This window comes from Podarcis cretensis (genome assembly GCF_951804945.1).
Source record: "Podarcis cretensis genome assembly, chromosome: 2".
In the NCBI taxonomy this organism is placed as follows: domain Eukaryota; kingdom Metazoa; phylum Chordata; class Lepidosauria; order Squamata; family Lacertidae; genus Podarcis; species Podarcis cretensis.
Window position 1 is genome coordinate 84,215,074 of NC_137171.1, and position 18,700 is coordinate 84,233,773.

The 18,700-nt window shown below is 41.4% G+C and overlaps 2 protein-coding genes across 4 annotated transcripts in view; one reads left to right on the plus strand and one right to left on the minus strand.

The window, feature by feature from the left end:
- Nucleotides 1-4,188: 4,188 nt before the first annotated feature.
- On the minus strand, nucleotides 4,189-12,102 carry HESX1 (HESX homeobox 1). 3 transcript variants are annotated; one of them, XM_079965090.1, is made up of 5 exons: nucleotides 10,389-12,102; nucleotides 9,980-10,179; nucleotides 9,555-9,656; nucleotides 8,246-8,308; nucleotides 4,189-6,131 (listed from the first exon to the last, which is right to left on the minus strand). In XM_079965090.1, the coding sequence occupies exons 1-5, from the start codon at nucleotides 10,576-10,578 to the stop codon at nucleotides 6,081-6,083; spliced, it is 606 nt and encodes a 201-aa protein (XP_079821216.1). In that variant the 5' UTR covers nucleotides 10,579-12,102; the 3' UTR covers nucleotides 4,189-6,080. The 3 variants fall into 3 exon arrangements, with proteins under 3 accessions (XP_079821216.1, XP_079821217.1, XP_079821218.1); XM_079965091.1 differs by having other exon boundaries at nucleotides 4,189-6,320; nucleotides 6,694-8,308; nucleotides 10,389-12,098; XM_079965092.1 differs by having other exon boundaries at nucleotides 4,189-6,306; nucleotides 6,682-8,308; nucleotides 10,389-12,098.
- Nucleotides 12,103-16,661: 4,559 nt separating this feature from the next.
- Nucleotides 16,662-18,700, plus strand: part of APPL1 (adaptor protein, phosphotyrosine interacting with PH domain and leucine zipper 1) — a 33,639-nt gene continuing 31,600 nt past the window's right edge. Inside the window, exon 1 of the mRNA XM_079965021.1 lies at nucleotides 16,662-17,152. Within this exon, the coding sequence (XP_079821147.1) occupies nucleotides 17,099-17,152 (54 nt within the window). The 5' untranslated portion in view covers nucleotides 16,662-17,098. The remainder of the gene's footprint in view (nucleotides 17,153-18,700) is intronic.

An 18,700-nucleotide genomic window follows, 5' to 3' on the forward strand; every position in this document is an offset into this window, starting at 1 on the left:
CCAGGGGCCAGCGCTGTCCGGAGACACTTCCGGGTCACGTGGCCAGCGTGACATCGCTGCTCTGGCGAGCCAGAGCCGCACACGGAAACGCCGTTTACCTTCCCGCTGGTAAGCGGTCCCTATTTATCTACTTGCACCCGGAGGTGCTTTTGAACTGCTAGGTTGGCAGGCGCTGGGACCGAGCAGCGGGAGCGCACCCCGCCGCAGGGATTCGAACCGCTGACCTTTCGATCGGCAAGTCCTAGGCCCTGAGGCTTTAACCCACAGCGCCACCTGCGTCCCATACATTTCTATTTAAATGACAGCAATTACTTCGAAATTTGCATTGATATGTATACATTAACACATACAGTTTTTATGCAAATATGTCCCCCTTTGTTCTCTTTTTGGTGCTGCCTACATCTCCATTTTAATAGAATTGTGAGATGAAGGGCCTTGATCACTATCTTGTTGGTGTGGCTACTATATTGCCCTGTTCTGTGCTAGCCAAGATTTTTCTTATCAGATTTTTCAGTATTTTGCATCTTCTATATAAATCGCATCTCAACTGAGCAGTGTTAAGCAATTCAATACAAGAGCTAAATAAACTCCAAAAAGACAACATACATAAACAACGGAAGACTGGTGTTCGTGTTCACATTTTCCTATAAAATATGACTCCTAGAAAAGTGGAGTTAAGGCAGATAAAACCATTCAAAAAACAAACACTATGCAGACAGGGGTACCCTGGGAAATGACTTTACCATCACAGTTTGAAGCTTATGGGGAGAGAAAGAGAGAGAGTGCACAGGAAAAATCAGCAGAAGAGTGTAGTGAGCAGGTAGAAGTTGGAAATACATTCTGATGATGTGATTTAAAATCACATTTGTGCATCATACAGTTAAAAACTGTATTCTTCACAAATTGTACAGATCACTATGAAAATCTAGAAATTCCAGGAAAACGAGGCATATATATGCATGCCAATGAAAGCCTGCTACGTAATACAAACACCCTCTTAAACACACAACAACCCTTATGATGGTATACTAGATAAAGCAGGCAAGATGGTTACAATCAGTGAAATGGAGCTGATCAGACCTTGTGCCGAAGGAAACCAAACACAGTTAATTTATTGTATTTTTAAATGCTTATAACTAAAGCAACCAGCTCCTCTGCTCTAATGAGCAAAAGTTAGAGATCACAGGACACAGTATTAGGTTCTCTCTGTCTAGTCCAAGGAGACAAGTCGTCCTTTCACTCTGGTGCTGGAACCTGTCTGAGACTTGTACCGAGCTGAGCTTTCTTCTTGTAAAACAGCAAGTGAATAGGCCCACAGTTAAATGTAGTGCTTATAATGCTGGCACTCCAGTATCTCACTGCCAAGAGCAAGTGCCCTGCCACCACAGAGATTAGGAGGAATTCAATTTACTGCATTTTGTAATTTTGCCAAGTGTAGTGATTTGTTTTCTATTACTCATGCAGAGGTCATTCTGCAGAGGGTGAAAATGGAATGCAAACTTTACGCCAGCTATGCTAGGCAACTGTGCTCAATACTTTCCAAGAACTCATCTGAAAATTACTTCAGTACTACTGGGAATCCATTTTACCTACTGTGGGGCATTCCAAATTAAATTTTTAAAAGTACCCAGTTTGCGCAGCTCTGTATACTTTTTCTTACTCCCACATCCGTGGTCAGACAGTGTAAGGAACTGGTTAAGGGCTGCAGTTATGGAGACTGACCATAGGCAGGTATACTTGGAAGTAACTCCTCTTGAGTTACATGGGATTTACACCAAAACAATGTTATAAATCTCAGTCTCTCCAGGTTAAGGCCATTGGCATGCTACTATAGATTTCCAATTACTCCATTACAGTCCAGTAGTTACATGAAAAATGTAGATCTCTCTGGTAAGCGGAGATGGCATTTGTTCTGCTTGGTGATCATTGAAGACACTCTTTTCCTAGTCAGAAGTTAATTTACACTGTTTACAGTGCTGTTTTGGCATTTTCCAAACTTTTTTGCCAGAAGTAAATGAGGCTTTAGAGACATTGATCCAATTGCAAAATAATCAGTTCTATAGAATGGAGAGAAAAAAGCAAATAAGATTAACAAGACAATGATTAAGGAAACAGTGAGTTAATCCACTGAATAATAACATTAGCTGCATCTATTGATTTCCTAAACAACCCTGGTTTGGAGATTATGAGTCACAAAGATCTCAAATTAGTGGCATTTAATGACACAGGTACAGAAAGGGGAGGATGAGCAAAATGAAGGTGTTTGCAAATCTTTTGTTCAGTATGTCTTTTGTCAGAGTAAGTAAAATAAACTTCAGAAATCCTTGTTAAGTGTAACATTTCCTTGTATTAGAGCAGCCCATTAAAAGTTTGTTAAGCCAATGGAAAAGTATTTTGCATTTGTTCCACATATACTGGATCCTGGATTTCATTTGGGAGAAAAACCAATCAAAGAGCCTTGTGGCCGCTTAAAGATTAACAAACTTATTATGGCATAAACATATGTGGGCTCGAGCCCACCTTATCAGAGACATAAAGTGAATTCTTAAATCAGCATATTTCTCCAACCCCAGAATGAGATCCTACTAGTTGCATTTGTTTAGAAAGATGATGTTTTACTTTATGAACCCCTCCCGTTACTTTAAAATCCCAACTATGTGATGCTAGACTATTTATTTATATCTGAACAATGATTAATAACCTTGAAAGAGAATTTTAAACAAGTAGACCTGTTCTGTAATCCTTTTCAGGAAAACACAGTAGGACTGCCACTTCACAAGGATTCAATATGGCTTCTCCATCGTACACTTTGCAGTAGTTCCTGCATATGAAAAATCATGACTCAGTGGCTTGGATCAGAACTTCGCTTTTAGGAACAGAATAAAGGTTAATGGAATGGGGCTTTCCTATCTGCCCCTTCCCCCTGCAGCCCCCTGCCAATCTGATCCTGGACAGTTGGAGGGCCCTTGAGAGTGGTGAGGGATTTGGTGCCTGTGAAAACTGCAGGAGGAAGTGGTTGAAATTCATCTCCATTTTGCATGAACAGAGGAGCGGCTTAGAATCCAAGAACATAGAGTTGAGAGGAGCAGATTGCACATAATAACTTTTGAAGTACCGTACATTTGAAGCACATCCGCTGCCCAATAATTCCCTGAGGAAAGTGTTTGTCAAGGGTGCCAGTAATTGTAGCTTTGTGATGGGCAGTAGCAGCCAGTGAGGCACTATGGCTGGGGCACTTGTGGCTCTCCTGGAGCCAATCCAGTTCTGCTACCATGTGCTGCATTGCACCAAACTCCCCACACACCTTGCCCCTCCCCTTGCTAAGCAGCAGCAACCTGCTGTGTTAGGAAGCCAAGAAAGACACTATGGGTGAGGGGTAAACTACAGTTTCCTGTATTCTTGCAGGGGGGCAGGAGGTATGTGCTTTAAAGGTATGGTGGCATCTGTGAACAGACTGCAGTTTTCGTGTAAGGAAAGACCAGCTTTTCGTTAGTGTATGTCTACAGTGTAAACATGAAGCAGTTTTGAAATAGTTTATCTATTGTTACCATTATCATAACTACATTAAAAGAATTAACCAGCCTTCACCAGCAGGTCCCAAAGCGGGTTACAACAAAGTAAAATTCAATATTAAAAATACTTAAAATTGCACTACAGTCACAGGAATAGGGTCATAGCTGTCAACTTTTCCCTTTTGTTGAGAGGAATCCTATTCGGAATAAGGGAATTTCCCTTAAAAAAGGGGGAAAGTTGACAGCTATGAATAGGGTGGGTCCTAAAAACACACATCTGGCAAAGATCAGGGCAAAGAGTTGTGTCCCCAGCATTCACCAGCACCTCTGTGGGCAGTTCCACAATTTAGGAGCTGCCACAGAGAATGCCCTCTACGAGGCCACCCAGTCCCCAACTTCTGAAATCTGCAGAGCTAGTATCAGGAGACCCTTTTCTGCTGCTCTTAAAGCCTGAAAGGGCCTGTAGGGAAAGAAGCAGTCTCTCAGATATTTGGGACCTAAGTCATTTAAATTGAGTTCAGAAATGAACTAGCAACCAACGCAGCTGTTTCAGAATGGGAGTTGTATGACTTTTAAAGGCAATCAGGCTGCTACATTTTGAACCAGTTGAAGTTTCCAAGTTGTTTTGTGGCAGATTTCTTTAGATGCCCGCTAGCAAAATAGCATACTCAACATGTTGGGCATTATTTATTTATTTTCCAAAGTTATACGTCACCTTCAGGGTAAAGGCCTCCCAAGGTGGTCCACTTAAACATTTTAAACCATAAAATACAACTAAAACGTCTCATTACAATTTCAAAAACTAAAAACAGCAGTTCTAGAATACAATATAACCCAGTACAGCAATCCAGAAAAAACAGATTTTTAAACAACAACACAACAATTTAACAGTTAGGTACTCAGGCCCTCACCTTATTAAAAGCAAATTGAAATAAAGAAGGTTTTAAAGCTAACACAAACAGGGCCAGACATCAGTTCCCTCAGGAGTGAATTCCACAAATATGGCGCTACCACTGAAAAGCCCATGCCTCTAGTGTTTGCCAGTCTAAGAGATCTTATTGACAGTGGCCATGTGAACAAAGCCTTTCTAATCATTTATTTATTTATTTCCTTCCTTCCTTCCTTCCTTCCTTCCTTCCTTCCTTCCTTTTCTTTAGTTACAAATATACTTATAACATACAGCTTACATAAACATCTCTCCCTCCCCCCTTTTGGACTTCCCTCAACTTCCATTTCTGATTTATTAACATCATTAGTATATTCTGCTATTTTCTACAAATATCATATTTTCCCTTTTATTACATTATCTATTCTCTTTCCATAAAGTTGTGAATGTTTATTTTAATCCTACCATCAGATCAATATTCTTTCTTTGTATCTGCAAATATAATATAAAAGGTTCCCACTTTTTCAAAATCCCTATTGTCCTTTCCCCAAAGTCTGTTTTTCAGCTTTGCCAATTCCGCATAGTTCATCAGTTTTTCTTGCCACTGTTCTTTTGTTGGAATTTCTCCAGTCTTCCAATTCTGTGCTAGTAGTATTCTCACTGCCACTGCATACACAAATAATGTCCTTTTCTTTTTTGGCAGGTCTTGTCCTAATATACCCAACAGGAAGGCTTCTAGTTGTTCAACAAATGTTACTTTAAACGTTTTTTTAATTCATTGTAGATCATTTCCCAATACACCTTAACACTTTTACAATCCCACCACATATGATTAAAAGTCCCTTCAACCTCTTTGCACCTCCAACATTCCCTCTGTTTATTTTTATATATTTTGGCCAATTTCTCCGGTGAGATGTACCATCTATACATCATCTTCATGCAATTTTCCTTTAACAATATACAGTCTGTAAATTTCAGATTTACTTTCCAAAGTTTTATCCAATCTTCAAATTGTATATTGTGGCCTATGTCTTGCGCCCATTTGATCATTACTGATTTCACTTCCTCATCTTTTGTTTCCCATTCCAAAAGGATGTTACAAATTTTCTTTAATAATTTTGAGTTCCATTACTTCCTTTTGGAATTTAGAAACCGTGCATAAAAAGACTTTCTTATTGTTCTCTTAAAAAATATATTTTCGCTGCCTATGATGCAACCAACTTTGAAGATGTTCCTTTATTTCCTCATATTCTTTCAATTCTAATTTCCCTTCCTATTCTACTAACAATTCTATCTGTCGGCCAGTCTCCCTTTCCCCCCAATGTTTTTTAGTGATAATGCCTAATGGGTGATAACCATCAAGGTGTTTTGGGTTCTAATAGTTCTTTATATTTGTCCCATACTTTGAACAATGCTCTTCTTATTATATGATTGTGGAATCCTTTATGGATTTTTGTTTTTCCGTACCATAGATAGGCATGCCATCCAAACCTATTGTCATGTCCTTCAAGTCTTTTATCTCTTCTCTGTCAAGTTTGATCCAATCTTGGATCCATATTAGGGTTGCAGCTTCGTAATACAATTTTAAGTCTGGAAGTGAGAAACCACCTCTCTCGTTCACATCTGTAAGTATCTTATTTTTTATCCTCGGTTTTTTTCCCATTCCAGACAAATCTTGAAATTTATTTTTGCCATTCTTTGAAGCATGCAGTCCCTGCTATTATTGGTATTGTCTGAAAAAGAAATAACATTCTTGGAAGCACATTCATGCTGCGATCCTTCCTAAAAGGGATAGATTCATCCTGTTCCATATTTCAAGATTTCTTTTAACTTCTAGCCAAACTTTTACATAATTATCCTTATATGTGTTAATATATTTTGCTATTAACCATATACCTAAATACTTTACTTTTTGTGGGCTTCTATTCCTATCTTGGGACGCAGGTGGCGCTGTGGGTTAAAGCCTCAGCGCCTAGGACTTGCCGATCGAAAGGTCAGCAGTTCGAATCCCTGCGGCGGGGTGCGCTCCCACCGCTCGGTCCCAGCGCCTGCCAACCTAGCAGTTCGAAAGCACCTCCGGGTGCAAGTAGATAAATAGGGACCGCTTACCAGCGGGAAGGTAAACGGCGTTTCCGTGTGCGGCTCTGGCTTGCCAGAGCAGTGATGTCACGCTGGCCACGTGACCCGGAAGTGTCTCCGGACAGCGCTGGCCCCTGGCCTCTTAAGTGAGATGGGCGCACAACCCCAGAGTCTGTCAAGACTGGCCCGTACGGGCAGGGGTACCTTTACCTTTACCTTTATTCCTATCTTATCTGTTATTTCTTTCTTTTCATGTTCTTTAAGATTTTTTAAAATCTAAAAAAATCTTATATTCTAATCTTAAGGGCCAGGAAACTTCTTTTGGGTACAGGTAGACAGAGTCCTTCAAATAAATTTGTCCTGAACTGTTTAAAGGTCAATATCAGCATTTCAAACTCTCCTGGAAACTTAACAGGCAATGCATCTGCTACAGTGTAAAATACAAACAACATGGTTTCTAAAAGATGTGGGGAGGGAAGCAGGTATTTATGATATAGCCAAAGTTGTGTTCATTCTGAGAATGACGGGACATGTACTGCCTTTGTAGCCTCTGAAAGGTCAGCTGGGTTGTAGTTATTGCAGACTGGCAAATCTTGGCGTATATATACACTGAGCTGAAATGGTTCCAAAAAACCAACAAAGGGATCATCACAGGAGCAATCTGTTTCCTGAGGAAAGTGGGAAGGTACAAAATGCTTGCTCTCCCTCCCCAGGGATTGATCTTGCAAAGATTCCCTTAATATGATATATGTTGGTTTCATATGTGAATGTCATTTTCTTCTTTTCATGAAGTTCCCACTGAGCAGAGACACATACACACAAAACGGGATGCCCCGTATACTTTTGCTGCATAACATCCCGGCAAAAAGCTTTTTTTAAGTCAACAGCCACCATCACCCAATAAACATTTGCACATCTCTGGATCACAGTACAAAACATAGCAGAAAAGATTCAAATCTTACAGAGAGAAATGCTTCTGCCAGAACAGGATTCCCTGCAGGTGTCTGTAATTAGCTTCTCATGTGAATCCTTTGGATTTTATAGTGCAGGCCCCATACATACACAGCTTCCTGAGGGCCAGAGACACAGCTGCAGGGAAAACTGAGCTACAGAATTTTATGCAAAGCCTCTTTGATGTATGTAGCCCTCCAGATGTTGGCCTCAATGTCCCATTATGTCTGACCATCAGTCATGCTGGCTGGGGATGATGGGAGTTGGAGTCCAACAATATCTGGGAAGTCACAGCTTCTCCGCCCCGTTGTATGTTTAGTCCTCACAATTTACAATGATGCATTACTACCTCCTTTGGTTAGTTATCTGCAAAAATAGCTTCCCCCCCTACCTTTTCCCTGAAAATAAGCTATTAAGCCGTTAGAGAAAATGTCCTCCCCCCCATTAATAGGAATAATGCTACAATAGTATTTACAGCAGGGATAGAGAACCTGCGGCCCTCCAGATGTTGTTGGGCTCCAAAGTCCCATCATGCCCGATCACTAGCCATGCTAGCTGAGGCTGATGGGAGTTGGGGTCCCATAACATCTGGAGAGCCGCAAGTTCCCCATCTTTGATCACCATTTATTTTCCTTCGCAAAATCATTCTTCTCTTTCAGAACTAGTTGACTAACATCCAAGCAAATTTGTAACATTATAATTCCTCAATAAGAGTTTGCGGTTTATGAACGCTTCACATCACGCTTCAGCAATACACTAGTGTATTGGGTGGGTGATTCTATTATTTTATCATGTTTTGAGATAAATTGTTTTTCACCATTAGAAACTGAGATTCTCTGTGGGATCTCTTCAGCTTTGCCCGGCGATTCTGGAACCAGATCTGAAATTGTACCAAAAAAGAAAAAGGTACACTTGTTACAGATCAACCATCTTTATAGCACCACTTAAAGGAAAGTGCTATGTTGGAAAATGAAGCCTCAGTGTACAACCACATTCGAACATAAAATATTGCCACTGTGAGAATAGGATGGTGGAACAGATGGGCCTTTGGCCTGATCCAGCAGGGCTCTCCTCATGTTCTCTGAGCTATGACATACCCAATCTGGGTGCTAGATTGAAATGAACATTTTGTAGATAAATGAGAGAAGAAAACTTGTGGAATGGCTGCATTTGGTGATTGGTTTTAGGAAATCAGAGTGTCACAGTCTCTGATGCGGATCTATCCAGACTTCTAAGCTACTAGAAAGTGCTGGCCGTGGATGCTTGGTCATCCACTGCAGCCCACAAAAGAGACCTGACTTTTTAAAGCATTAAATGATGCAGTTAAAACAAAGATAAAAGTCCATCATCAGCACCTGAAGCAGAGTCAGAAAGTATTCTGAAAGCATCCAAAACAAGTTGCAACCAGGTTAGAAAATACAAATCATGTCTATTTAGTAAGACATAACTTCAGTCTGTTTGAAGGCAGATAAAACAAAGTTGTTTAAAATTATGTGGAATTTTAAATCAAATGTTTAATAATAAATCTAAGATTGCTAAATGCACCTTAATCGTTTTGTAGTTATAACAAATCCTATTTTAAGTATCTCATTCCACTAAAACAGAAGTTTGAAAAACGTACAGCACCCAATCCCATGCATGTTTACTCAGAAGTAAGCCCCACTGTGTTCAATGGAGCCTACTCCCTGGCAAGCATGCTTAGAATTGTAGCCTTAGTTTTTGCTGATATAAATTCCTAATATAATCATAATTTTATATTCTCTTGCAATCCTAAGCACACTTACTTGGGAGTAAACATCATTGAATTCTGTATGAGTTACCTCTCACTATACAATCAAGACATCACACTTCCAAGTCTTAAATCCTGGCAACATACATGCTTTCAGGTTAAATAAAATTCATTTCTTTCATAGTAAGTTTATATTTAGGCAAATATATGTGAAGTTAGGGAGTGCAAATATATGCAGTGTCTGGTTTTCTCCCATAAAGTGCTCTAAAGGCAATCCCAAATCAGTAGGAGACAGAATCTCTGCAGTTAATTATTATTTCCAACCACTGTGAGATCTGTTAAGCAGACATACAGACATGATCACAGAAAGATACAAATAATGCTATTCAAAAGTTACCTGGATTCTGTCTTCATCTAAATCTAATTTTTGAGCTAGTTCTTCTCTAACATCAATCCCAGGATAAGAGTTCACTCTGAAAACATTTTCCAGTACTTCAATCTAAGGAGAATAAAGAGGAACACTATTACTTATTTATTGTTCACTGCAGCAAAAAATAAAGTTGAATTGCCTGATAAAAACCGAGGTCAGATTCTAAACTTAAGTACAAATCAACAGTAATCAACTAAGCTATTTTGAACAACATTGATGATTACATGTTAACATCTATATGTATTTTTATTCAGTAAATGAATGATTGTACAGACTTTTGTGAAACAGGCATTTCTGGATTCTTGCTAATAAATACCCTCTTACTAAACAATGCCCCAAGCAAAACATCCATTCTTAGATTTATGAATAGGTTAAATGTACTCAATCCCTACCTGGCTTCGAGTGAATGCAGTTCTTGGCCTCCTACCTCTGTACCAACTCAGTTCCCTTTTGTAAGACAGCTTTTCATTGACTGCAAAATAGTTTTCGCATTTCCGAACCCTTTCTTCTGCCTCTGGGTAGCTGATCGCATTAAACAATGGGATTGCATAGGAAATGGCAGGAAACCGTAGACAAGGGTTGCAATCCTCTCCTGAAAAAGTCACAAATGCAGTGTTTTAATACCATGAAATGTTGGGCTATACGTTTCAAACCTAAGAAAGACAAAACTGAAAGATAACAACTTGATTTTTTTCTTTACAGCTTATTTAATGGATGCGCACTGCTTGTTAATTATCTTTTTTAAAGCCCTGAACTCAGGTTAAAAAGTTAAGAAAACAGAAATGAAGGTTTCCCTCTTACCTAAATCACTGCATTTATCCATCCATGGCCTGTGTGGCTTTGCAGCAGTTGTGCCATCTTTTTTCTGCTCTAACCCCAAAATGCTTTCAATGGAAAATGAACAAGATGCTTTTTTGCTTTCCCCAAGATTGGATTTGTCCTGATGCTTGTGAGAAGTTTCATTAAGAGGACAGAGTGATCTGCTTGCCATTCTTGTACTGTCAGCCTAGGTACCAAATGCACCATAGTTCAGGTTTTTCTTTCCCAGTTCCTCCTTATAGCTTTGTTGACAAGGGGGTTGGATTCGCCACGTCATTAATTAAAATCTTTTATTAGAAAGTTTTAGCATGTCAATGAAGATTCTCCCACCAAGAGGCACGAGGAGTTAATTGTTTATTTGTTTGCAAGTAATTAGCAACTAATGGTGACACCAGGGGGGGCACCAAGAGGGACAAAAAGTGTTATCTCGTCTAACCAGAGCATCAGACTTAACTTTCTCAAAAGAACCAGTGCACAAATATAGCACTTCTCTTTTATTTGAAATCATTAATGTATAAAATCAGGTTTCTTAAAAAAAACAGCATTCTAATGGACTCCACTTACCTAAACATAACAGCATGATAGGAAACCAGTCAAGTAATAAGTAATCTCATTTAAGTGAATTTTCTTCCAATGAAATTTTAAAAATAATCTCTTAATGCTATTAGGGTAATCCTGATGAAAAAGCTTCTGTTTTTTCATATGCATATGTAATAGTGAACATGGTCAATAATATAACAATGGTGTTTGGCATAAGGCACACTGCAATGGGTTGGCAATGTTGTCAGAGCTCAGTGTAATTGTCTTCCAAGAGCATGGATTAGTTAACAGGAATTGTTGAACTAAGTAGTTTGAAAAGGTAGAAATTTGTTTGCTTCTCCCCAGCCCCCAGCACTTGTATTATGCTGATGTAATTTTATGCTGATATTCTAAGAGGAGCCCAACAAATACTTGTACAAAACTTTGGAGAACAATCCCAGTGAAATCAATAGCAGAGGAACCTTTTGTTTTAAAAAGGCAGGATTATACCCTGTATGCTACTGTAGCTTAGAGGGGAGGTGGTATTTAACATTAGTCAGTCTCATAGTATACCCACTGGAATCAGTTAAGTAACTTTCCATTAATTTCAGTGGGTCTACTCCAAGTTGCAAAGTACAGCTTTTTATATCAGAATCTGTTATGGATGGTGTCTTGTATGACTCCTTCCGGCAACTCCTGCAGTCAAGCTGGTGCCAAACATATTGTTCTGCTTTCCTTCGGACCACATCCAGTGCCGGAGCTTCATGCGCATCCTAGGGGCGTCGCGCCCAGCGTGGGCAGCCGCGATGGCACCCCACCGGGATCGCACTGCCGGGGGCGGTGTGCTCGACCGCACTCCTCTTCCTCCACCACTGACCACATCAGTTAGGCTGAGTGGGGGTGTTGTCATCTGGGTAGCCCAGGACCTCCATATACACTGCCCAACCTTGTGTCTGGGAGTTGCTTTTATGTGCTAAGTCAACTGGAATTTAGGTACAGTATCATAAATAATTAGCTTTTGCTATCCTAGTTTTTATAACAAAAAAGCAAAAACATGGGTGGCGCTGTGGTCTAAACCACTGAGCCTAGGGCTTGCCGATCGGAAGGTCGGCGGTTTGAATCCTTGCAACGGGGTGAGCTCCCATTGCTCGGTCCCTGCTCCTGCCAACCTAGCAGTTTGAAAGGATGTCAAAGTGCAAGTAGATAAATAGGTACCACTCCGGCGGGAAGGTAAACGGCGTTTCCATGTGTTGCTCTGGTTTCGCCAGAAGCGGCTTAGTCATGCTGTCCACATGAACCGGAAAAACTGTCTGCGGACAAAGCGTCAGCTCCCTCGGACAGTAAAGCGAGATGAACACCGCAACCCCAGAGTCGTCTGCAACTGGACTTAACTGTCAGGGGTCCTTTACCTTTTTAAAGCATATAAAAGAAGGTTTGAAGTTAAATACATTTATTAAATGCATCAGTACTGTTTATCTTTGGGCTATTGTATTTTTTTCCAATAAAGTATGAATGGGAAACTCAGTTTCATCTCTGGACTCCACAGCCTTACAGTCAGAAAGTTATTCCTGATGTTTTGCTGGAATCTCCTTTCTTGTAAGTTGAATCCATTGGCTTGGGTCCTACCTCCAGAGCAGGAGAAAACAAGATTGTCTTGATTGCCTTCCTCTGAACACATTCGAGCTTGTCAATATCCTTTTTAAATTGTGGCACCCAGAACTGGACACAGTATAAATAATAATAATAATAATAATAATAATAATAATTTATCATTTATACCCTGCCCATCTGGCTGGGTTTTCCCAGCCACTCTGGGCGGCTTCCTACAAAATATTAAAATACAGTAGTCCTTCAGATATTAAAGGCTTCCCTAAACAGTATTCCAGGTGTGGTCTGACCAAGGCAGAATAGAGTGGTACTATTTCTTCCCTCGATCTGGACACTGTACTTCTGTTCATGCAGCCTAGAGTATTAGTTTTTTTGCTGCTGCATTACACTGTTGGCTCATGTTAAGCTTATTGTCTAAGACCTCTAAATCCTTTTAATATTTACTGTTGGGAGTCCAGGTGCCTCTCATCTTATATTTGTGCAGCTGGTTCTTCCTACCTAAATGTAGTTTTTTATTTGTCCCAATCTGTTAAAGTCATTTTGAATTCTGATTCTGTCTTCTGTGGCATTAGCTACCCCTCCCAGTTTGGTGTCATCTGCATCCTATCAATTCCTTCATCCAAGTCATTTATAAAGACATGGAACAACAACAGACCCAGGACAGAACCCTGTGGCATCCCACTTGTCACTTTTCCCCAGGATGATAACCATTAGTGAGCACTCTGGGCTTGGTCATTTAACCAGCTGTAAATCCACCTTGCCCAACACACATTCTGCCAGCTTCTCTGAAAGAATATAATGGAAGACTTTGTCAAAAGCCTCACTGAAATCAAGCTATATCCACAGAATTCCCCTGAGTTGGGAATAACAGTTTAGCTGCATAGGTGAATTGTTGTGCCAGTTTGTGCCACTTTTTATTTTAAAATGAATGTTAAATTATTGCTTTTTGTTCTACAGTAGTTTGTACTGAAAAGAACATTAACATTAATAATAGCTCTATAATGCTGCCATCTAGTGTTGGCAATTTCTTGGTGTAAGCTTTGGGGGTAAGGTAAATTATAGTTATTAAAAACATTAAAGTCTCTTTAATTCCTTATTCAAAAGAAATTAAAAAATGAGAGATTAATTAATCTATGAATAATAAGCTTACATTATTTTGAGTTAATAATCAGTTAATATTTGCATTTATCATAGTTTGTTTTCTGAGAATGGCTTCCATGGAAGGTAAAACTAGAGAAATAAATTACTTTATGTATGACATACTACTGAAGCCTACTTTGCTCCTTGCAAGTCCTTTTTTGCTGCCTTGGCTTAGTATGCTGACCAAACCCAGGTTTGTGGTTAAGCTCTCTCCAGACTAACCTTAGGTTACCAGATGTACCCGTTTCCCAGGGACAGTCCCTGGATTTACAAATCAATTCCCTGACAAAATCCAGATTCATTGAAAAAAATCTGGTAACCTTGGACTAACCACGAGCTGTAACCAGTGTTTGTCTGGAGACAGGATAAGCACAAGCCTGAGTTCAGAGAGCACATGAAGCCAATCCTTGGCTTATTTCAGCACAGGCTTAAAAAGGACCAGGGAAAAGCAAATTAGGTATGAGCTCCAACCAAGCCACACATCCAGGCTCAGCCAAAGTTTGGTTCAGTGTGATATGCACAACAGCCCAGGGAAATAAGAGCACTCTGTTCCGTACCAGATGGAAACCCAGCAATGAAATGTGGGAAAAGACAGCAAGCAATCTGCAGCAGTGCAAAACATCCCATAAACATGTTCGACTTTAAAAATCCAGTATGTATACAAACTCTGCTCTTCTTTGGGAATACATTTACAAATAAAACAGAATTTGAATGTTTATTGTAGAACCTTTGTTATCTGTTGGACTCCTGAAGTGAGCAATGCTCTCAAGGTGTAACTATCTAGCTATACTTGTTCCAATTTTGCCAGTGAACTGTATCTCTTATACAGTATTCTGTCTAGGCAAGCAGGAGGAGGGGTGGTGAGGGGTGCAGCCTAGGAAGAGGAGCATGGGTGAGGAGCTAGGGAGAAGGTATGGCCTGGAAAGAGTCCTGCAGGCAGATAGAGAAGGCTGGAGGGCTCCATTTGGCCTGCCTGACCTGAGGTTCCTCACCTCTATTGTGATTTAGGTGAAGGAGGCACCCCAGCCTGTTCACAGGTCCTTATATGATCAGTGAAAACAGTTGGTCCTGGCAAGTATTAACCGCTCTGTCTTAACCTGATAACTGCCATTTGTCCAGATTTTAATTTGTCTGAATTAATTTTAAGATGTATTTTAATTAATTGATGCCTGTTTTTATGTATACTGTTATTTGTATGATGTTAGCCACTCTGAGCCTGGCTTCGGCTAGGGAGGGCGGGGTACAAATAAAATTTATCATCATTATTATTATTAAAATGTAAAGAGTGAATGGCAGATGTAGTATGGGTAACTAATGACAGTGTCCCTTATCTTCCTAAACATGCAGTCACTACCGCAGAAAAGTATTTTACTCTGGAATGGGTTAAAAAACATGGTTGCACCTTGAGAGTAAGTGCAAATGAAGCCTTATTATGCTTTCTGGTGGTAATGTAACTTCAGTACATTGGAATTTTGATTTATGCTTTATTTATTTCCTAAATTTTTAAAAAAGAAACATTGGACTATTTTGATGTACTATTTTGATGTATCTGGCAGCCCAGCCAGTGCCATCTCAGTATACATAAAAAGAGGGGAAAAGGTCAAACCAGGAAAAACCCATAATGGCCTAGGCTGCAGTTCTATACACTTACCTGGGAGTAAGAACCACTGAATTCAATACTGTAGTGCTTATTTCTGAGTAGACATTAGATTACACTGCTAGTTAATCATTTCATTAAAGGTGTTACTTTTTCTAAGTCAGTTTGTATTACACATGGTAAATATTTGATAACGGAGTAATTCTTATCATAATGACTTGGGTTTATATATACTGTATTAATGTATCCCAGTCTCTGAGCAATGAGACTGCTGGGATTTCTGTGCTTACCTAGGGTTCTATTTTCTTGGAATGAAGGTCAATAGAGATTTTGGTGTCTTTAGAATATGTGGTTGCATTTACACATATATACAATTTAAGCATAAGATCAGCTCACAGCATTAACACACAAACATATCAATTCTCCATTTGGGTTCCAGGGAAGCTCCAAGCCACAGTGCTTGGGTCCAGCACAGGGCATAACATACCTGTCTCTTCAGCTTCCAGTATCATCCAAAACTTACCCACAAGAACCTGGCTACCAGTCTTCTACCTTACAAGGTGATCTTGATTCCAAGTAGGGGCAGAGTTAACCCCACTTGTCTATCTGGCTAATGTAAACGGCACTATTATACTGCCTGCCATTACCTTACCAAAGGAACAGGTTCAACTGGTTTCCTCACAGGGATTCCACCCCCACATACACTGGATCACAGGTTTGAAGGGACCCATGGGTGTCATCCAGACTGACCCTGGCAAACTCACAACAGTATTCTTAAAGTGGTCAGTATAACTTTATTTTAAAAACAGTACTGTGCTAATATAAGATCAATTCTTTTTGATTGGCCTCAGACACTTTGCTGTTGGCTAGGTAAGCATAATGTTGGATAAGCAGAGCATACTCCCTCCTCCTAATGGTGCAGACAAGAGTTAACAACCAGCTGGCAGTTATTAATACTATGGACATCATTTTCAAATCCATCTGGAATTTGCAGATCCCAGGCTCTGCATGCCTCTTAATATATTTCGACCCATTCTCCTTTCGTATCCAACGAATAAAATAATATTGTAAAGTAGACCCCCCCCCAAAAAGCCATAAAATCCACACACAAATAAAAACGTGTTTAAAAGATCCACTTAGCAACAGAGATGTGTGCTAGGCCGCAAAGCAGTAATTTTAAGAGTCGAGGCTGGGAGGGGAAAAAGGGCATCGGAAGCGGCGGCTGGGATGACACGCAACATGGCGTGCCTGTGCCATCCTTTGCCCTGGCTTCATGGAGAAGCCCTGCTGTGACCGGTGAGGAATTGCTCCCAGGTGAGCCTCGCCCAGAGGGCGACCAGCCGCAATAACCAGGGGGAGGGTTTCCCTTCCACCCTCTGAGGGCCACACGGGGCGGGGGAAGGCGGTGCAGGAAGGGCCGCCAGCCCCGGCGCAGCAACCCCCGCAGGAGAGGCCAAGAGAAGAGCGAGCCTGTGGATCCGGATTAAGAAGTAAGAGGCCGCGCGCCTCCTCCTGCTGCTGCTGCTGCTTCGGTTCGGAGTGGCCGCCTTCTCAGCCAATAGGAAGCAGGCGGCGCGTGGTCCGCCGCGTCTGAGGGAGGAGGCGGCGGCAGCGGCGGCGGCCTTCGCAGCCGCGGCCCGCTGCGTGGAAGTGCCGGGGCGGGATTTCCTGAGCTTCCCTGTTGTGGCTGCTCGGGGAGGAGGGAAAGGGGAGGTGCCAGGCGGCGGGCGAGCGGCCGGGCGAGAGCGCGAGGGTGGAGACCCGTCAGCTGGGTGCGGCGTGAGAGGGCAGCTGGGCCGGTCCGGCCTGTGGAGATCCGTCCGCCGACATGCCTGGGATAGACAAGCTGCCCATCGAGGAGACGCTGGAGGACAGCCCCCAGGTGAGGAGGGGAGAGACAGCGAGCTGAGGGCCCTCGGCGCCGCGAGGCGGGCGGGCGGGCGGGCTGGTGGTGGGCTGCGGAGCCCCATTGCTCGCTGCCACCATCCCGGAATAGTAACACTTCGCTCCCTCCCTCCTTCCTTCCTCTCTTATCTCCCCCCCGCGCCGTCGCCGACCGCCGCCTCACGAGCGACTCCATATATACAAGGAGCCTGTGCAAAAACTGTCCCGCCGCGGTCTGGTCTTTCCGCTTCGCCCTCTGTAGCATCTTCTCCAAGTGACACGGAGGGTTTGCTGCACCTCGCATGCAGAAGTGCTTCTGCTAAATCTGTGGGGAAATGGTCTTCTGCGTGGGCTCAGCGTTTAGACTTGTTTGGGGACGGCCCCCTGCCCTTTTCCAAGTCGCCACGGGGCGCTTAAATGGAGTCCCAGGAAGCATAATCACGCGACTGTCTTAGGCACAAAAATAATCAAACCCAAAAGGCCTTCCCCACTCCTTTTTTTTTAAGTCCTTGGCTAGTGTAAAGGAAGCACTGTCTCCTTTCCCCATGTTTGGGCTGTTGGGGGTTAAATGGGGATGTTGCTTCTGTCGAGTATAAAATCTGGAGGGTATGCACAGGGTGGGACATAAGAGCTCTTTCAGCGTTATCGTGATTTTTATACAGTATTGTATTCCCCAACCCCACTGAAGGTCTTTTTCTCAGGTCCCACAGAGTCAAGGGAGACAGTCTAGTAAGGGCAGTAGAGCCCAGTGAAATCTGTTCCTGCCTTAAATTGCTGTGCAATTATTGAAATTGCTGCCTCAGTTTCCTCACTACACCCTTACTCCTACATTTGGTAGATTTGTTTATCAGTGACTTTAAAACTGTTGCCTTACATGTAGTGTTAGCTCAATTGCTTTGTAGGGACACCTGTTCAAAGATTACGTTTAATAGTGTACCATTGCCTTATGCACATTTACTTTGAATTTTGTTTTCTTGTAAGTGTGATTGTTTTCAGGTACAGTTACCTTGCAGTCCACTCCTATACACAATTAAACATTCATTTTTAAAAACTGAAATATAACAAAATTCTTGTGAACCACATACTGTCTCAAGAAAACTTGACAGATGCTTGCCTGTTGATTCTCAAAAAAGCAAAGATATGTAACAATATACAGTAATGCTTTGAAAACCTTGTTTCAACCACTGAGTCAGTATGTGACCAGATTGGAAAGAGATGATGGTGATTAGCATCTTCTGTTTCTTTTGAATAATTGGCTTCATTATCTCATATGCTGCTGTGTAAGAGATGTTTTACACTTCCTGTGATCTCATCTAAACAAGCTTTCAGAGTAGTGCTTTGCAGTCTCCTGTTTATGGTCTTGGCCACAGCAATAACATTAATGTGCAAATGTTGTACGATAGATGCAACTTTGTTAGATTGAGTTTTTATACTAAGTAAGAGATGGACTACATATAAAATATGGAATTGATCTAGACCTAGTCTAGATATTCATTAAATCTAGAAGATACTTCTACCTCATCTACCTCATCTTAAAATCCCTTCC